The sequence below is a fragment of the Elgaria multicarinata genome, chromosome 1, assembly GCF_023053635.1.
Source record: "Elgaria multicarinata webbii isolate HBS135686 ecotype San Diego chromosome 1, rElgMul1.1.pri, whole genome shotgun sequence".
In the NCBI taxonomy this organism is placed as follows: domain Eukaryota; kingdom Metazoa; phylum Chordata; class Lepidosauria; order Squamata; family Anguidae; genus Elgaria; species Elgaria multicarinata.
In genome coordinates this window covers 218,961,662-218,974,923 of record NC_086171.1, presented here as the reverse complement: position 1 = coordinate 218,974,923, position 13,262 = coordinate 218,961,662, and the positions used below count along the sequence as shown (strand labels likewise).

Genomic DNA, 13,262 nt, shown 5'->3' with positions numbered 1-13,262 from the left:
ACCCCAGAATAAGAGCTGGCGATGCCTCTGCCTCCCTTCCTCAAACTGGCAGTCTGTCCCCATTACCAGTGTTATTGCGTGAAACGACTCTAGCAGACCTGGACCTGCCTTACACTGGGCATTGTCCGCATCTCTTCTGGAAACCGCTTTGGGGGGGCTCATACCCCACCCCCTCCCCTCCCCTCCCCTCCCCTCCCCTCGCACAGACTGGCGGGTTTGGCAGCTGCCTTCTCTCATCCTCCTTGACCTCTCAGGCTGCCAATAAAAGGAACTCCCTGGCACCAACTTGCCGAGTTTTCCTCCCCTCCTGTTTGGATTGGGCCTAGGGTGGGGGTGGGGGTGGGCTGGGCTTATATGGGACCAGAGAAGGGGGCCTGGGGCCTGGTTTGTATCACCTGAGTGGGATGGGAGAGACCACCTGCGTTTTCTGCCTCAGGGCCAGCTCCGGACACCTGGAAACCCACACCCCTCCGAGGCCCACTGACGTAGCCTACAGGATCAGCTGGAAGCGGCTTTGCTTGTTGCTGGCAGCAGCCGCAGGGGCCCCCGAGTTACCGGGAGAAGCTCCCAGGTGCAATCCCTGAACATCTCCTGGTACGGCTGGGGAAGGGCCTTGCCTGAAAACCTGGGGAGCCACGGCTGCCAGTCAGTGCTGACATCCTGGGGGCAAGGCGGCTATCCCTGGGCAAGAAGGCCTCTTCCTCTGCCGGATCACGGAACTAAAGAGCTTGATCTCCAAACATTCCCTGGCAGGCACCACATTGCTGCTGGACGAGAGCGAAGATTACGAGCCGGCTGTGCGTGCACCAGAGCGTCCGTCCCTTTGTCCACGGGGGTGACCCGCTTCCATTTCTCTGCCCCCTCCCCACCCAGCTGCCTGCTTTGCCGTAAGGAGCTGGGGCACGTTGGGCACCAGGCACAAGACTCCGCAACGGCAATGCTGGGTGATCCCTGGCAGGCGAACAGGCCCTCCACGTGAGTCTGTCCTCAGCAGAGGAATGGAGGGAGGAGGCGGCAGCCGTGGCCATCACTGTGCCTGGTTTGCAAGTAATGACAACCGAGAGAATCAGTTGTTGTTGAATCGAGGGTTATTATGTGTGAACCCTGCACTATGGTTTAACAATGTGTCATTAACCCCAAACAATCCTGAGTTCAGAACCCAACAACACATCATGGCTTCTCTTTCTGAGGTGTTCCTGGTTAAGAATCCATAGTTAAACTATAGGGCAGGATTCACATGTAATGACAATCCATGATTCAACAACCACCCATACTCAACCCATATTCTGGGCTGTCATTACATGCAAACCAGGTCAAGAGAGCCTCTATAGTTGGAGGAAGGGAGCACTGTGGCTATATTCCTCCCAGTGAGGGAGGAAGCAGCAGCCAGGCACCTCTCCATCTTGCCTGGGTCCAGCTCCAGCTGAGAACCCCCTCCCTCCTGCTGTCAACTGTAACTGCTGAACTTTGCAACTAAGATGGTAGTGCCTGAATTTGCTTTCCTTTTCATAGAATCATAGAATAGCAGAGTTGGAAGGGGCCTACAAGGCCATCGAGTCCAACCCCCTGCTCAATGCAGGAATCCACCCTAAAGCATCCCTGACAGATGGTTGTCCAGCTGCCTCTTGAAGGCCTCTAGTGTGGGAGAGCCCACAACCTCCCTAGGTAACTGATTCCACCGTCGCACTGTTCTAACAGTCAGGATTTTTGTCCTGATGTCCAGCTGGAATCTGGCTTCCTTTAACTTGAGCCCGTTATTCCGTGTCCTGCACTCTGGGAGGATCGAGAAGAGATCCTGGCCCTCCTCTGTGGGACAACCTTTTAAGTCTTTGAAGAGTGCTCTCATGTCTCCCCTCCATCTTCTCTTCTCCAGGCTAAACATGCCCAGTTCTTTCAGTCTCTCTTCATAGGGGTTTGTTTCCAGACCCCTGATCATCCTGGTTGCCCTCCTCTGAACACGCTCCAGCTTGCTGTGTCCTTCTTGAATTGTGGAGCCCAGAACTGGACGCAATACTCTAGATGAGGCCTAACCAGGGCTGAAGAGAGAGGAACCAGGACCTCACGTGATTTGGAAGCTATACTTCTATTAATGCAGCCCAAAATAGCATTTGCCTTTCTTGCAGCCATATCGCACTGTTGGCTCATATTCAGCTTGTGATCTACAACAATTCCAAGATAATTCTCGTTTGTAGTACTGCTGAGCCAAGTATCCCCCATCTTGTAACTGTGCCTTTGGTTTCTATTTCCTAAATGTAGAACTTGGCATTTATCCCTATTAAATTTCATCCTGTCGTTTTTCAGCCCAGCACTCCAGCCTATCAAGATCACTTTGAAGTTTGTTTCTATCTTCCAGGGTATTAGCTATCCCACCCAATTTTGTGTCATCTGCAAATTTGATAAGCGTTCCCTGCACCGCCTCGTCCAAAGCATTAATAAAAATGTTGAAGAGCACTGGGCCCAGGACTGAGCCCTGCGGTACCCTACTCGTTGCCTTTTCCCTCCTCCTCCTCCTCCCTCCCAATCCCCTTTCCTTTTGTGTCATGTCTTTTAGATTGTAAGCCTGTGGGCAGGGAGTGTCAAGAAATACTTTTGTAAGCCGCTGTGAGAGCCTTTTTTGGCTGAATGGCGGCATAAAAATGCTTAAATAAATAAAAATAAATAAACCAGTTCAAGAGAGTCTCTACAGTTGGAGAATGGGAGCACTGTGGCTATATTGATTTGGCCACCATACTGCATATCCCAAGACCGGCTGAGCCCAGCCAATGGCTCAGCTCAGATGTAATGCTAAGGCATGGTTGATGTTCATTTGAACCTAGAACTATGGGTTAATTATGGATTGTTTTGCCAGGTTGTAAACTGCCCAGAGAGCTTTGGCTGTGGGGCGGTATATAAATGTAATAAATAAATAAATAAATTGTAGAGGTAGTGGGCAAGAGTGGTTAAAAACACACACAACCACTCTACATGCCGCTACTCCAGAGCCCCAAAGGTACATGAGATACAGGATGAAGGGGGGTGGGAATCAAACAACAGCCCCCCACAATATGCTCAATCGTCTGGCAGCCAAATCATGGGTTAATTAAACCATGGCTGTCATTATATGTGAACCACATCTATGACTCATACAAGTGCATCCTTTGGGGAAAGAACAAAACGTGGTGGGGGGCGCAGGGGGGAGGAAGAGTAAAAATGGCAGGGAGTGCTAAGAAGGGGGGTTGCGGTGCGATTGCTTTGCTTGGGCCCATCCTGTGTCACTCCAGAGCCTTGAGGGTCCTGGGCCGCTCCACACAGTTGGTTCTTCTGCGGTGCGCACGGTGGGAGCCTCAATCCTCAGCATTCCTTTCTTTGCTTTGTCACGGCCTCCTGAGCTGCCCAGAAGTGGGCACAGATGGAGTATCCCTGCACTACTTTAGCCATGCTTTGCCAGGACAGTTCAGTGATACATACATTTTTTAAAAAACAAAACACTGCTGGATTAAGAGGAGAGTTAAGGCGATGTCATCTTGACTGATGATGCCTTTGCTGATGTGCCCCATGTTGCTTACAACTTACCCTCCAACCCCCGCCCTCTCCCTTGGTCTTTCAGTCCCAGATCCACACGGGGAAGACGGCGTGCCTGGGACTGGCCAAGGTAGCCCATGCTGCCCTGCTCCTGCATTGCCTTTTGAACCGCCTGGCCCTCCTCCCTGCATTGCTAGAGGATCATAGAATCATAGAATAGCAGAGTTGGAAGAGGCCTACAAGGCCATCGAGTCCAACCCCCTGCTCAAGGCAGGAATCCACCCTAAAGCATCCCTGACAGATGGTTGTCCAGCTGCCTCTTGAAGGCCTCGAGTGTGGGAGAGCCCACAACCTCCCTAGGTAACTGGTTCCATTGTTGTACTGCTCTAACAGGAAGTTTTTCCTGATGTCCAGCTGGAATCTGGCTTCCTTTAACTTGAGCCCGTTATTCCGTGTCCTGCACTCTGGGAGGATCGAGAAGAGATCCTGGCCCTCCTCTGTGTGACAACCTTTTAAGTATTTGAAGAGTGCTATCATGTCTCCCCTCCATCTTCTCTTCTCCAGGCTAAACATGCCCAGTTCTTTCAGTCTCTCTTCATAGGGCTTTGTTTCCAGACCCCTGATCATCCTGGTTGCTTTCCTCTGAACACGCTCCAGCTTGTCGGCATCCTTCTTGAATTGTGGAGCCCACCACCTCCCTAGGTCACGGATTCCTCACAGACTCCTCCTGTGAGGTGACTCACGCCTGCTTGTTGCTTGTAAGCAAGCACAACCTAGGACATTGCCCAGCATCATGGGGCACCGTCATTTAAGGCAGCAGCCTGAGCTCCTGGCTTTGTGGAGCTTGAGGCAAACATGAAATAGCCTTAACGCTGGCCTTAAACTGGCAGGTCTTTCTGCCACTGCATTCCCCTGGTCTTGAAAAGGGAAATTTATTATTACAGCATTCTGAAGAAGAAAAACAAGCCACACACGCAAACTAAAAAAAGAAACACAAGCAAACCCTTAACTGAGTAGATGTGAACAAATGAACAGATAAGGCCCTGTATGTTCAAAACAGCTTACTTCTGAGCAAGCCAGGGCAGGATTCCAGCACAGCTTTTTCCTTTTCCTCCCTCTATCCATCAGTGACCTTTCCATCAATGGGAGTGATTCCCCTCCCTCCCCTCACCTTTGACAGTTTGCTGCTATTGGGATCCTTCCCAAAACACTGGAGTGCTGGCAGCGTTCTAGCTTCAGGGTGAAACTGAGCATGCCTGACCCCACTGTGCCAGCCGTTGCTGCCACAGGCTTTCATGGGACAGAAAAACCTTGGTAACTTTTAAACTGCTGCTCAGAACTTCACCAAACCATTGAAAGGCACACCACTGCAACGAGCCTGACTGTTAGAGCAGTACGACAATGGAATCAGTTCCCTAGGGAGGTTGTGGGCTCTCTCACCCTAGAGGCCTTCAAGAGGCCGCTGGACAACCCTCTGTCAGGGATGCTTTGGGGTGGATTCCTGCATTGAGCAGGGGTTGGACGCGATGGCCTTGAAGGCCCTTTCCAACTCTGCTATTCTATGATTCTATGAAAATAAATCAGTCCCGCACCGAAATTTGAAAGAAACACATGATATGCTAAAACACAGCTTAGAGTAAAAACAAAACACTGATTCATCAATTATCTGTGGCAATTTGTATCAGGTTGCTTTGAAATTTTGTATGAGTGCAGACCTCATCAGGTAGCTGTGGATGCCAAGTTTCAATTTAATAGCTCTACTCATGTCATCCTTATAAGCAGTAGAATTCTGAGGCTTATTATACTGGTGGGCCTTTCCCACCCACCCCCAGTAAAGGGAGACACCCAGCGCCCATTTAATAAGGCCCTGCCCAAGCAGCACCACGACAGCACACAGTGTCAATGGGACGCCCCCGCATCTGGGGGTGCTGCGGCACCGCTTTTAATGCCCCCTTCTTTTTACAGGCTTGCTCTTGCATCAGCCTTGCTGTGGGTGCTCTCTGCTGGATGTCGAAATGTTCCAGCCACCCCAGACTCACTCCCCCGCCCTACCCAGGCTTGTGCTTGTAGGAGGCTCAGCCTGGAAACTGCTATGTGGGCAAACGGGGCTGGGGGTGGACGTGGGGAGATGTCAAGGGGCAGGCAGGTGCCCCCACGGGGGCCGGCAGTGGCAAGCGAGGCCCCTGGGCTGTTCCTGTCCTGCAGTAGGGAGGAACCCAGCCCCACCCGGGTTGTGCCACTTGCTTTGCAGATCCCAGCTCTGCTAGCGGCACACGTCCACACCAGCACTCGTCTTTGGGCCCCAGCTTCTGCCTCCAGGACAGCCCACTCCTGGGTCTCCCGCACTCAGGAACACGTTCCCTCCTCTGTTTGGACAGAAAAGGCCTCCAAACGGACCCATTTAATAAGGGCAGAATTTATTTCTCAGGATGTGCACAGAGCATGAGAGGAGCAGCAGCCGCTGCAGCTGCCTTGCTTGGGCAGAACCAGGTGTCTCCTTCTCGGTCGGATGACGGATGACGGGCTTCTCCTCCTGCGAGAGCCTGGGCTGCTGAGGGACACGCTCCACGGGAGATGGGGGGGGTGTTCCATTGAGGGCTGTGGCCGGTGGCTATTGGCAGAGGCACCGTCTTCCACCGGGGGGGGGGGGGGCTTCGTCAGATTTAAAGGCTGCTGATGAGTGAGGAATTTGAACAAGCTGCCAACCAGACAGGACTTGGCTGCCTCAAAACAGACGAACTCCCAAATCCCCCCCCCCACGTTGCCACAGCGTGAACTGAATTTGGCAGTCGTCGCGCTTGCGGAGCGATGATCACAATCCGCGAGAAAGGAATGCATCTAGGCTGTGCAACGTCCGAATGTGAAACGATGCTCCAACCCCCTTGCAAGGGAATGCGCATTCTGGTGGGCGTCCACGCCTCTGGCCTCATGGGATCGGGGCAGCCTCACTGCCAGCCCAGCCGGGGGGGGGGGTCCTTGGCCACGAGTGAAACAGCAGGCCCAGCTCCAGCTGTGGTGGTTCAGTGCAGGGGTGGGGGAACTCATGCGAGGCCCAGGCTCCGACCAGTAGCCCCCAGGGCTTCCCCTGGGCAGGTCGGCACCTGAGCCCAGGACACCGCTGCAGAGGCCGGCTGCTGGGGGTGGGGTGGGGTGGGGTGGGGGCTCTGCGGGGCGCCGGCTGGGGCTGGGGAGCCCAGTGTGCAGGGGCCTCTGAGAGCAGGCAGTCTTGCGGGGGCCTGTGGAAAACCCCTGTCCTCCGGACTCCCCCTCCCCAACAGGCAGGCCGCTGGGCGGCTCAAGAGGGCAAGTCGAAGAGTCTGTGGCACATGCACTGGCAGAGGCTGTAGAAGACGCAGGCCACGAGGGTGGAGGGCACCAGGCTCACCAAGGCGATGCCCAGGTGGAGGCGCTCCACAAGGAGGAGGTAGATGCCCAGCGGCAGGGAGCTGAAGTACACCAGGCAGAGCACCCCCACGAGGAAGCGAGGGATGGCGCGCCAGGCGCCGCGGCATGACTGGCACTTGGCCAGCGAGGCGTGGCAGGGCAGTGAGGCCAGGCTGGGCGGGCGGTAGAGCCGCATCACATCCAGGACGCCCACCCCGTCGGGAGCGGCCAAGTCCTCGGGCATCTCCAGGAGGGTGATGACCAGGCAGTCCGAGGAGCTGTGCTTGCCGTCCGCAAAGGGCTCCAGGATGCTGGGGCACAGGAGCACCTCGGGGGAGCGGCTGGGCGCCCCCGGCTTCCGGGCCCGCTCTCGGCTGCCCAGCGCCGCCAGCACCTGCCCGTCCTCGGGGAGACGCGCCACGTCCTTCTCCGGCACCGGTGTCTCCTGGCGGCAGAAGGGGCAGCTGATGCACCCGGGGGACTCGCCGACGTCCGCCATCTGGCTCAGGCACCTGGCGCAGACCCGGTGGCTGCAGGCCAGCAGCTTGGGCTGGCGGGTGCGGCCGTCGAAGCGCTCGTAGCAGATCTTGCACTCCATCTCATGTGCCGTGAAGGCCGGCGGCTGGGACCCCCCCGCCTTGCCCTTGGGATGGGACATGGTGGCCCCGATAGAGGGAGGGGACAGAGAGTGGAAGGAAAGAGCGCTGCGGGATGGCGGCTCGGCCCACTCCCTGGCCCTCCCGGCCAGGCGGCAGGAGCCGGACGGAGGCTTGGGGGCCCTCTCAGCACCGCCGGCCTGCAGGGTTAACTCCGCACCATCAGCTAGGCCGTCTCTGTGTATTATTACCTTTGAATCTCAGGTCTAGGACTTTTGCAGCAGCAGCAGCAGCAGCAGCATGAGTTTAAAATACGACTTTTAAAAGCCGCTTATTCTGAAAAGAGAACAAGAATCATTTTTTAAAAAAACACACACAACACATCCCCCTCCCCCCAAATTCCCCACTCTTCCCTGGGAGGAACTGGCCCGCCCCCTCAGAAATCAACAGAAAGCCCCCCCCCCATCTCCCTCCCTGGCTGTTTCCATGCCAGCCTTGCAGCCTGGGCAGCACATGCCAGTCTCTGAAAAGCTGGCCATGCCAGGACATCCCAGGGCCGTGCCCCCCTCAGCCACACTGCGCTTTCCCCCCTTGGCTCTCGGGACATGGGGAGATGCAGCACCCGGACCTCCCGGCAACAGGCCCGGCCTTCCCACGGGCATCAGGCCTGGCACAGGCCAGGAGCCAGGGCAGCTCCCGTTGCATCATGTTTGGCCCTGGCCTTGACGGTCTTGGGGGGGGGAGGGAACAAGGCAGCCCCCCCCCGTGTAATCGTCTCTCACAGTCGCTGTTGCACAGACCAAGGGTGGGGGGCCTCCAATAACAAGCCCACGCTGGCTGGGGCTGATGGCAGTTGGGCGCCCACCCCGCCTGGAGGACCATGGGCTCTCCACTCCTGCCCCACCCCCACCCCGGTGCTGCCTGGCTAGCAAGGAATGCAGGCCGGGCCAAGGTCTGCCAGGGCACTGGGCCAAGCCTGGGGCTCCGGCTGCTCCCCTGCCAAGGCCGAAGGGGCCTCAGGCCCCCGCGGTACGCAGGCTGCTGCTCTCTTGGAGTGATGCCCCCAGATGTGAACGGCCACCGGGCAGTCCTGCTTGCAGCACCCAGAGAGGAAACACCACCGCCCCCCGTTGCTCTGGCCTGGAGGCCGGCGCTCCAGCTCCTGCGTCGGGAGGTCCTCCTCATCCCACCCTCCCTGGGCCCAGCAGCCCCTAATATAGGGAGCCTGGACCGGCGGTGGTGGTGGTGCAATTGTTATTGATGGCACAGTGGCGGATGGAGGCATCATGGGTCAGGGAAGAGCAGCCTCAAGCTACAGGCGACAAGGAAAGGGTGGGAGCCCCCCCCCCCCGCCGCCACCTTTTGCTCCCTGGGAGCTTGCCTGGGCCCCTCCAAGGCAGACAGGCAGCTCAGACCCCCAACCCAAGCAGCCGCCTCTGCTGTGGCAACCCCCTCCCTGCCTACCTTGTGGCTCGGTGGCAGCCTGCAGAACGCCCCGCGGCCCCTCTGCCTCTCAGGGAGGCACTCGGGCTGGTCCTGGTCGTGCCGCTGCAGCAGCGCCGGCCGGCCAGCCAGCCGCTCACAGGCCACAGGCATCCGCCTCACTGTTGCCACAGCAACGCAGGCTGAGCAAGGATGGAGGATGCGAGAAGCTTGGCCAAAAGCCTCCTCCTGCCTGCCTGCCTGCCTGCCTCTCTCCCGCCTCGCCTGTACTGCAAGCTCCTCCCAGGTGGGTGAGGAATGGGGGGAGGATGGCAAGTGCCCCCCCCCCCCCACATTCACTGGCACGCTCACAGAGCCCCACACAGTCACCACGGTAGAGCATGCTGCACGCCCGGCACACGCAGACGGGCTCTCTGGAGCACTGCCAGGCTGGCTTAAGACTGAGCCAAGACGAGAGTCCAACAGGGAGGATAACTTGGGCTTGCCGGAGTCTTGCTCCTTGGTCACACTGGCCACATAAGAGGGGGGAGGGGAGGGGGCGCGGACCGTCCCTTTTAGCTTTGTATTTGAGCCAATGTAGCAGACTGTGTGTACTCTGGGCTAAGTGAAACATCGTTTTCACTTAGCCCAGGCCTCATCTAGAGTATTGCGTCCAGTTCTGGGCTCCACAATTCAAGAAGGACGCAGACAAGCTGGGGCGTGTTCAGAGGAGGGCAACCAGGATGATCAGCGGTCTGGAAACAAAGCCCTATTTATTTATTTATTTATTACATTTTTATATCGCCCAATAGCCGAAGCTCTCTGGGCGGTTCACAAAAATTAAAACCACAAAAACACATCCAACAGGTTAAAATGCAGAGAGACTGAAGAGAAACTGAAAGAACTGGGCATGTTTAGCCTGGAGAAGAGAAGATTGAGGGGAGACATGATAGCACTCCTCAAATACTTAAAAGGTTGTCACACAGAGGAGGGCCAGGATCTCTTCTCGATCCTCCCAGAGTGCAGGACACGGAATAATGGGCTCAAGTTAAAGGAAGCCAGATTCCAGCTGGACATCAGGAAAAACTTCCTGACTGTTAAGAGCAGTGTGATAATGGAATCAGTGACCTAGGGAGGTTGTGGGCTATCCCACACTAGAGGCCTTCAAGAGGCAGCTGGACAACCATCTGTCTGGGATGCTTTAGGGTGGATTCCTGCATTAAGCAGGGAGTTGGACTCGATGGCCTTGTGGGCCCCTTCCAACTCTGCTATTCTATGATTCTATTAATACAGCCCAAAATAGCATTTGCTTTCTTTGCACCCATATCGCACTGTTGGCTCCTATTTAGCTTGTGATCCACAACAATTCCAAGAGCCTTCTCGTTTGTAGTATTGCTGAGCCAAGTATCCCCCATCTTGTAACTGTGCATTTGGTTTCTTTTTCCTAGATGTAGAACTTGGCATTTATCCCTCTTCACCAGGCTAAAAAATTATAAAATTTTGTGGAACTAATCCTGCAATATTTTGTTAATCATGGGAGAAAGGACACTGAAATGTCAGTTCTGGTCACTGCACCTTGAAAAGGACGTTGTAGAGCTGGAAATGGTGCAGAAAGGGGGCAACCAGAGTAACCTGGTGCAGGTGTAACTGCCCTGCCAGGAAAGTCTACGATGTCAAAGGGCTTTTAGCTTAGAGGAAGGAAGCTTTATAAAGAGCAGTATATAAGAGTTGTAAATAATAATTACATTTCAAGTATGATTTATATAAAAGCAGTATGGCATTGGCAGTTCTATTTTGTTTCTTTTCTAACAATGCCTCACATAGAATTTGCCTTTTTCAAGGCAGCTGCACAGTGGGTCAACGTTTTCATCAAGTTGTCCCCCACAACCCCAAGATCTTGGGGTTCTCATAGACAGTTTGATGAAAATGTCCACCCAATGTGTAGCCACTGTAAGGAAGGCAAACTCCATACTAGGCATTATTAGGAAAAGAACTGAGAATAAAATGGCCAGTATCGTACTGCCTTTATACAAATCTATGATGCAACCACGGTTAAAATACTGAGCTGGGAAAAGTGCAAAAGGGGTAATTAAAATTATTAAGGGCCTGGAGCAATCTCTCCTATGAGGGAAGGTTACAACAGCTGGGATTGTTTAGCTTGGAAAAAAGGAGGCGAAGGGGAGACCTGAGAGAGGTGTACAAAAGTCATACATGGTGTGGAAAACTGATTGGTGAGAGATTCAGGACAGTTAGAAGTACTTCTTCATATAGCACATAAACTACGGAATTCACTTCCACAAGCTATAGTGATGGCCACCAATTTGGATGGCTTTACAAGGGGGTTGGATAAATTCTTGAGAAGGCTATCAATGGCTACTAGCTCTGATGGTTATGTGCTACCACCAGTATCACAGGCAGTAAGCCTACATACACCAGTTGTTGGGGAACATAGACAAAAGGGCACTGTTGCACTCATATCCTGCTTGTGAGCTCCTGGTCGACAGCTGCTTGGCTACTGTGTGAACAGAGTGCTGGACTGGATGGACCCTTGGTCTGATCCAGCACGGCTCTTATGTTCTTATCCCTTGCTTGGTCAGTTACCGCTCAGATCCCATCACCACTTATGTGAAGTTGGGTTTTTTTTGTCCCAATATGCATCACTTTACACCGGCTTACATAGAACTGCATTTGCCATTTGGATGCTCATTCTCTGTTTGGAGACATCCTTTTGCAGCTTTTATTTATTTCACCATCCTTTTATAATAACATCCCTAAATGTTTTGGTGTCATCAGCCAACCTGACCACCTCACTGCTCACTCCTAAATTATAAATAACTTATGAGCAAGCTTCTACTCTGCTTTCTGTTCTTTAACCATTTGCTGATCCATAACCGGACCTCTCCACTTATTCCGTGACTACTAAGTTTGCGAAAGACTTTTTCAAAAGCTCTGAAAGTCCAAGTAAACAATATCTACTGTATCACCTGTCCACATTTTTGACATTCTCAAAGAACTGTAAATTTTAGTGAGACGAGACTTACCTTTGCGGGATCCGTTAATTCTTTTTCAGCAGGACTTCTCCTTCTGTATGCGTAATTTCTTTTTAACTAATGCTTTCCAATTTACCCACAACAGATATTAAGCAAACTGGTCTCTGATCCCCCCCCCCTTTAGACTCCTTATTAAAATTGGCACTGCATCGGCCGTTCTCCAGTCCTCTGGTACAGAGACGGACCTTAGGGACATGTTACATATTTTTGTTAGAAGATCAGCAATTTCACATTTGAGTTCTTTAAGAACCACAGGATAGATGCCATCTAGACCCAGCGATTTATTAACTTTCAATTTGTCAGTAAGGTTACAAACTTCATCCTTTGCCTAAATTCCTCAGACTCCCTCCCTGAAAACATCTGTTCAGGCAAAGGTACATCTGTAAAGGAAGATGAAAAGAACTCATTCAGCTTCACTGCAATCTCCTGACCCTCCTTTAGTATTTCTTTAACTCCATTGTCATTCAATGGTCCAATTGCCTCCCATGCTGGTTTTCGGCTTCTGCACTATTGAAAGAATTCTGTATTGTTTGGCCTTGGCTTTGACAGCGATCTGCTCCTCAATGTACTTTTTTGCACCTTATTGTCTGCTTGCACATCCTTTGTGCAAGTTTGCGCTCCCTGTTGTTTTCCTCACTTGGGCAAGACTTCCATTTTCTGAAGGAAGCCCTCTTTTCTCCATGCCAGTGATCTCTTGGACTTGCTACCTTTCCTAACCTGTGGTAGACATTCAGTTATGGTTTTGATTAACTTCCAAGCATTTTGAAGGGATGTACCCTTCTTCACTCCCCCCTTTCAATTTCCTTTTCACCAGTTTCTTCGTTTTAGAGAAGTTTCCTCTTTTGAAGTTAAATGTGACTGTTGGATCACCTGGGCAATTTTCCACTTGAACATATATGAAATCTAACAGCACTGCGGTCTCCGTTTCCAATTTGTTCAGCAACAATTATATCTCATACTAGATCCTGGGCAACACCATTTAGGATTAAATCCAGGATTGCCTCCCCTCTGGTCAGTTCAATGACCAACTGTTCTAGGGCATAGTCATTTAGGATAAAGATTTAACCTCTTTGTCATAACTGGAACATGCATTTATCCAATCAATTTGGGGGTAATTGAAGTCAGCCATCCCATGAACCCTACTGGCAGGGCATTCAGGACAGATAAAAGGAAGTACTTCTTCACACACTATGGAATTTGCGGCAAGATGTAGTGATGGACACCAATTTGGATGGCTTTAAAATTGGGTGAGACAAACTCCTGGAGGTCAATGGCTGGTATCAATGGCTACCAGTCCTGATGCATCTGT

The 13,262-nt window shown here is 52.9% G+C and overlaps 1 protein-coding gene across 1 annotated transcript; it reads right to left on the bottom strand.

Annotated features, from left to right (window-relative positions):
* Positions 1–6,678: 6,678 nt before the first annotated feature.
* On the bottom strand, positions 6,679–7,603 carry LOC134395256 (E3 ubiquitin-protein ligase RNF182-like). The gene has a single exon (XM_063121392.1). The coding sequence runs from the start codon at positions 7,541–7,543 to the stop codon at positions 6,797–6,799; it is 747 nt and encodes a 248-aa protein (XP_062977462.1). The 5' UTR covers positions 7,544–7,603; the 3' UTR covers positions 6,679–6,796.
* Positions 7,604–13,262: the final 5,659 nt, after the last annotated feature.

Excerpts from the sequence above, each read along its gene's own strand:
- LOC134395256 (XM_063121392.1), bottom strand. The coding sequence starts at position 7,543 with ATGTCCCATCCCAAGGGCAAGGCGGGGGGGTCCCAGCCGCCGGCCTTC.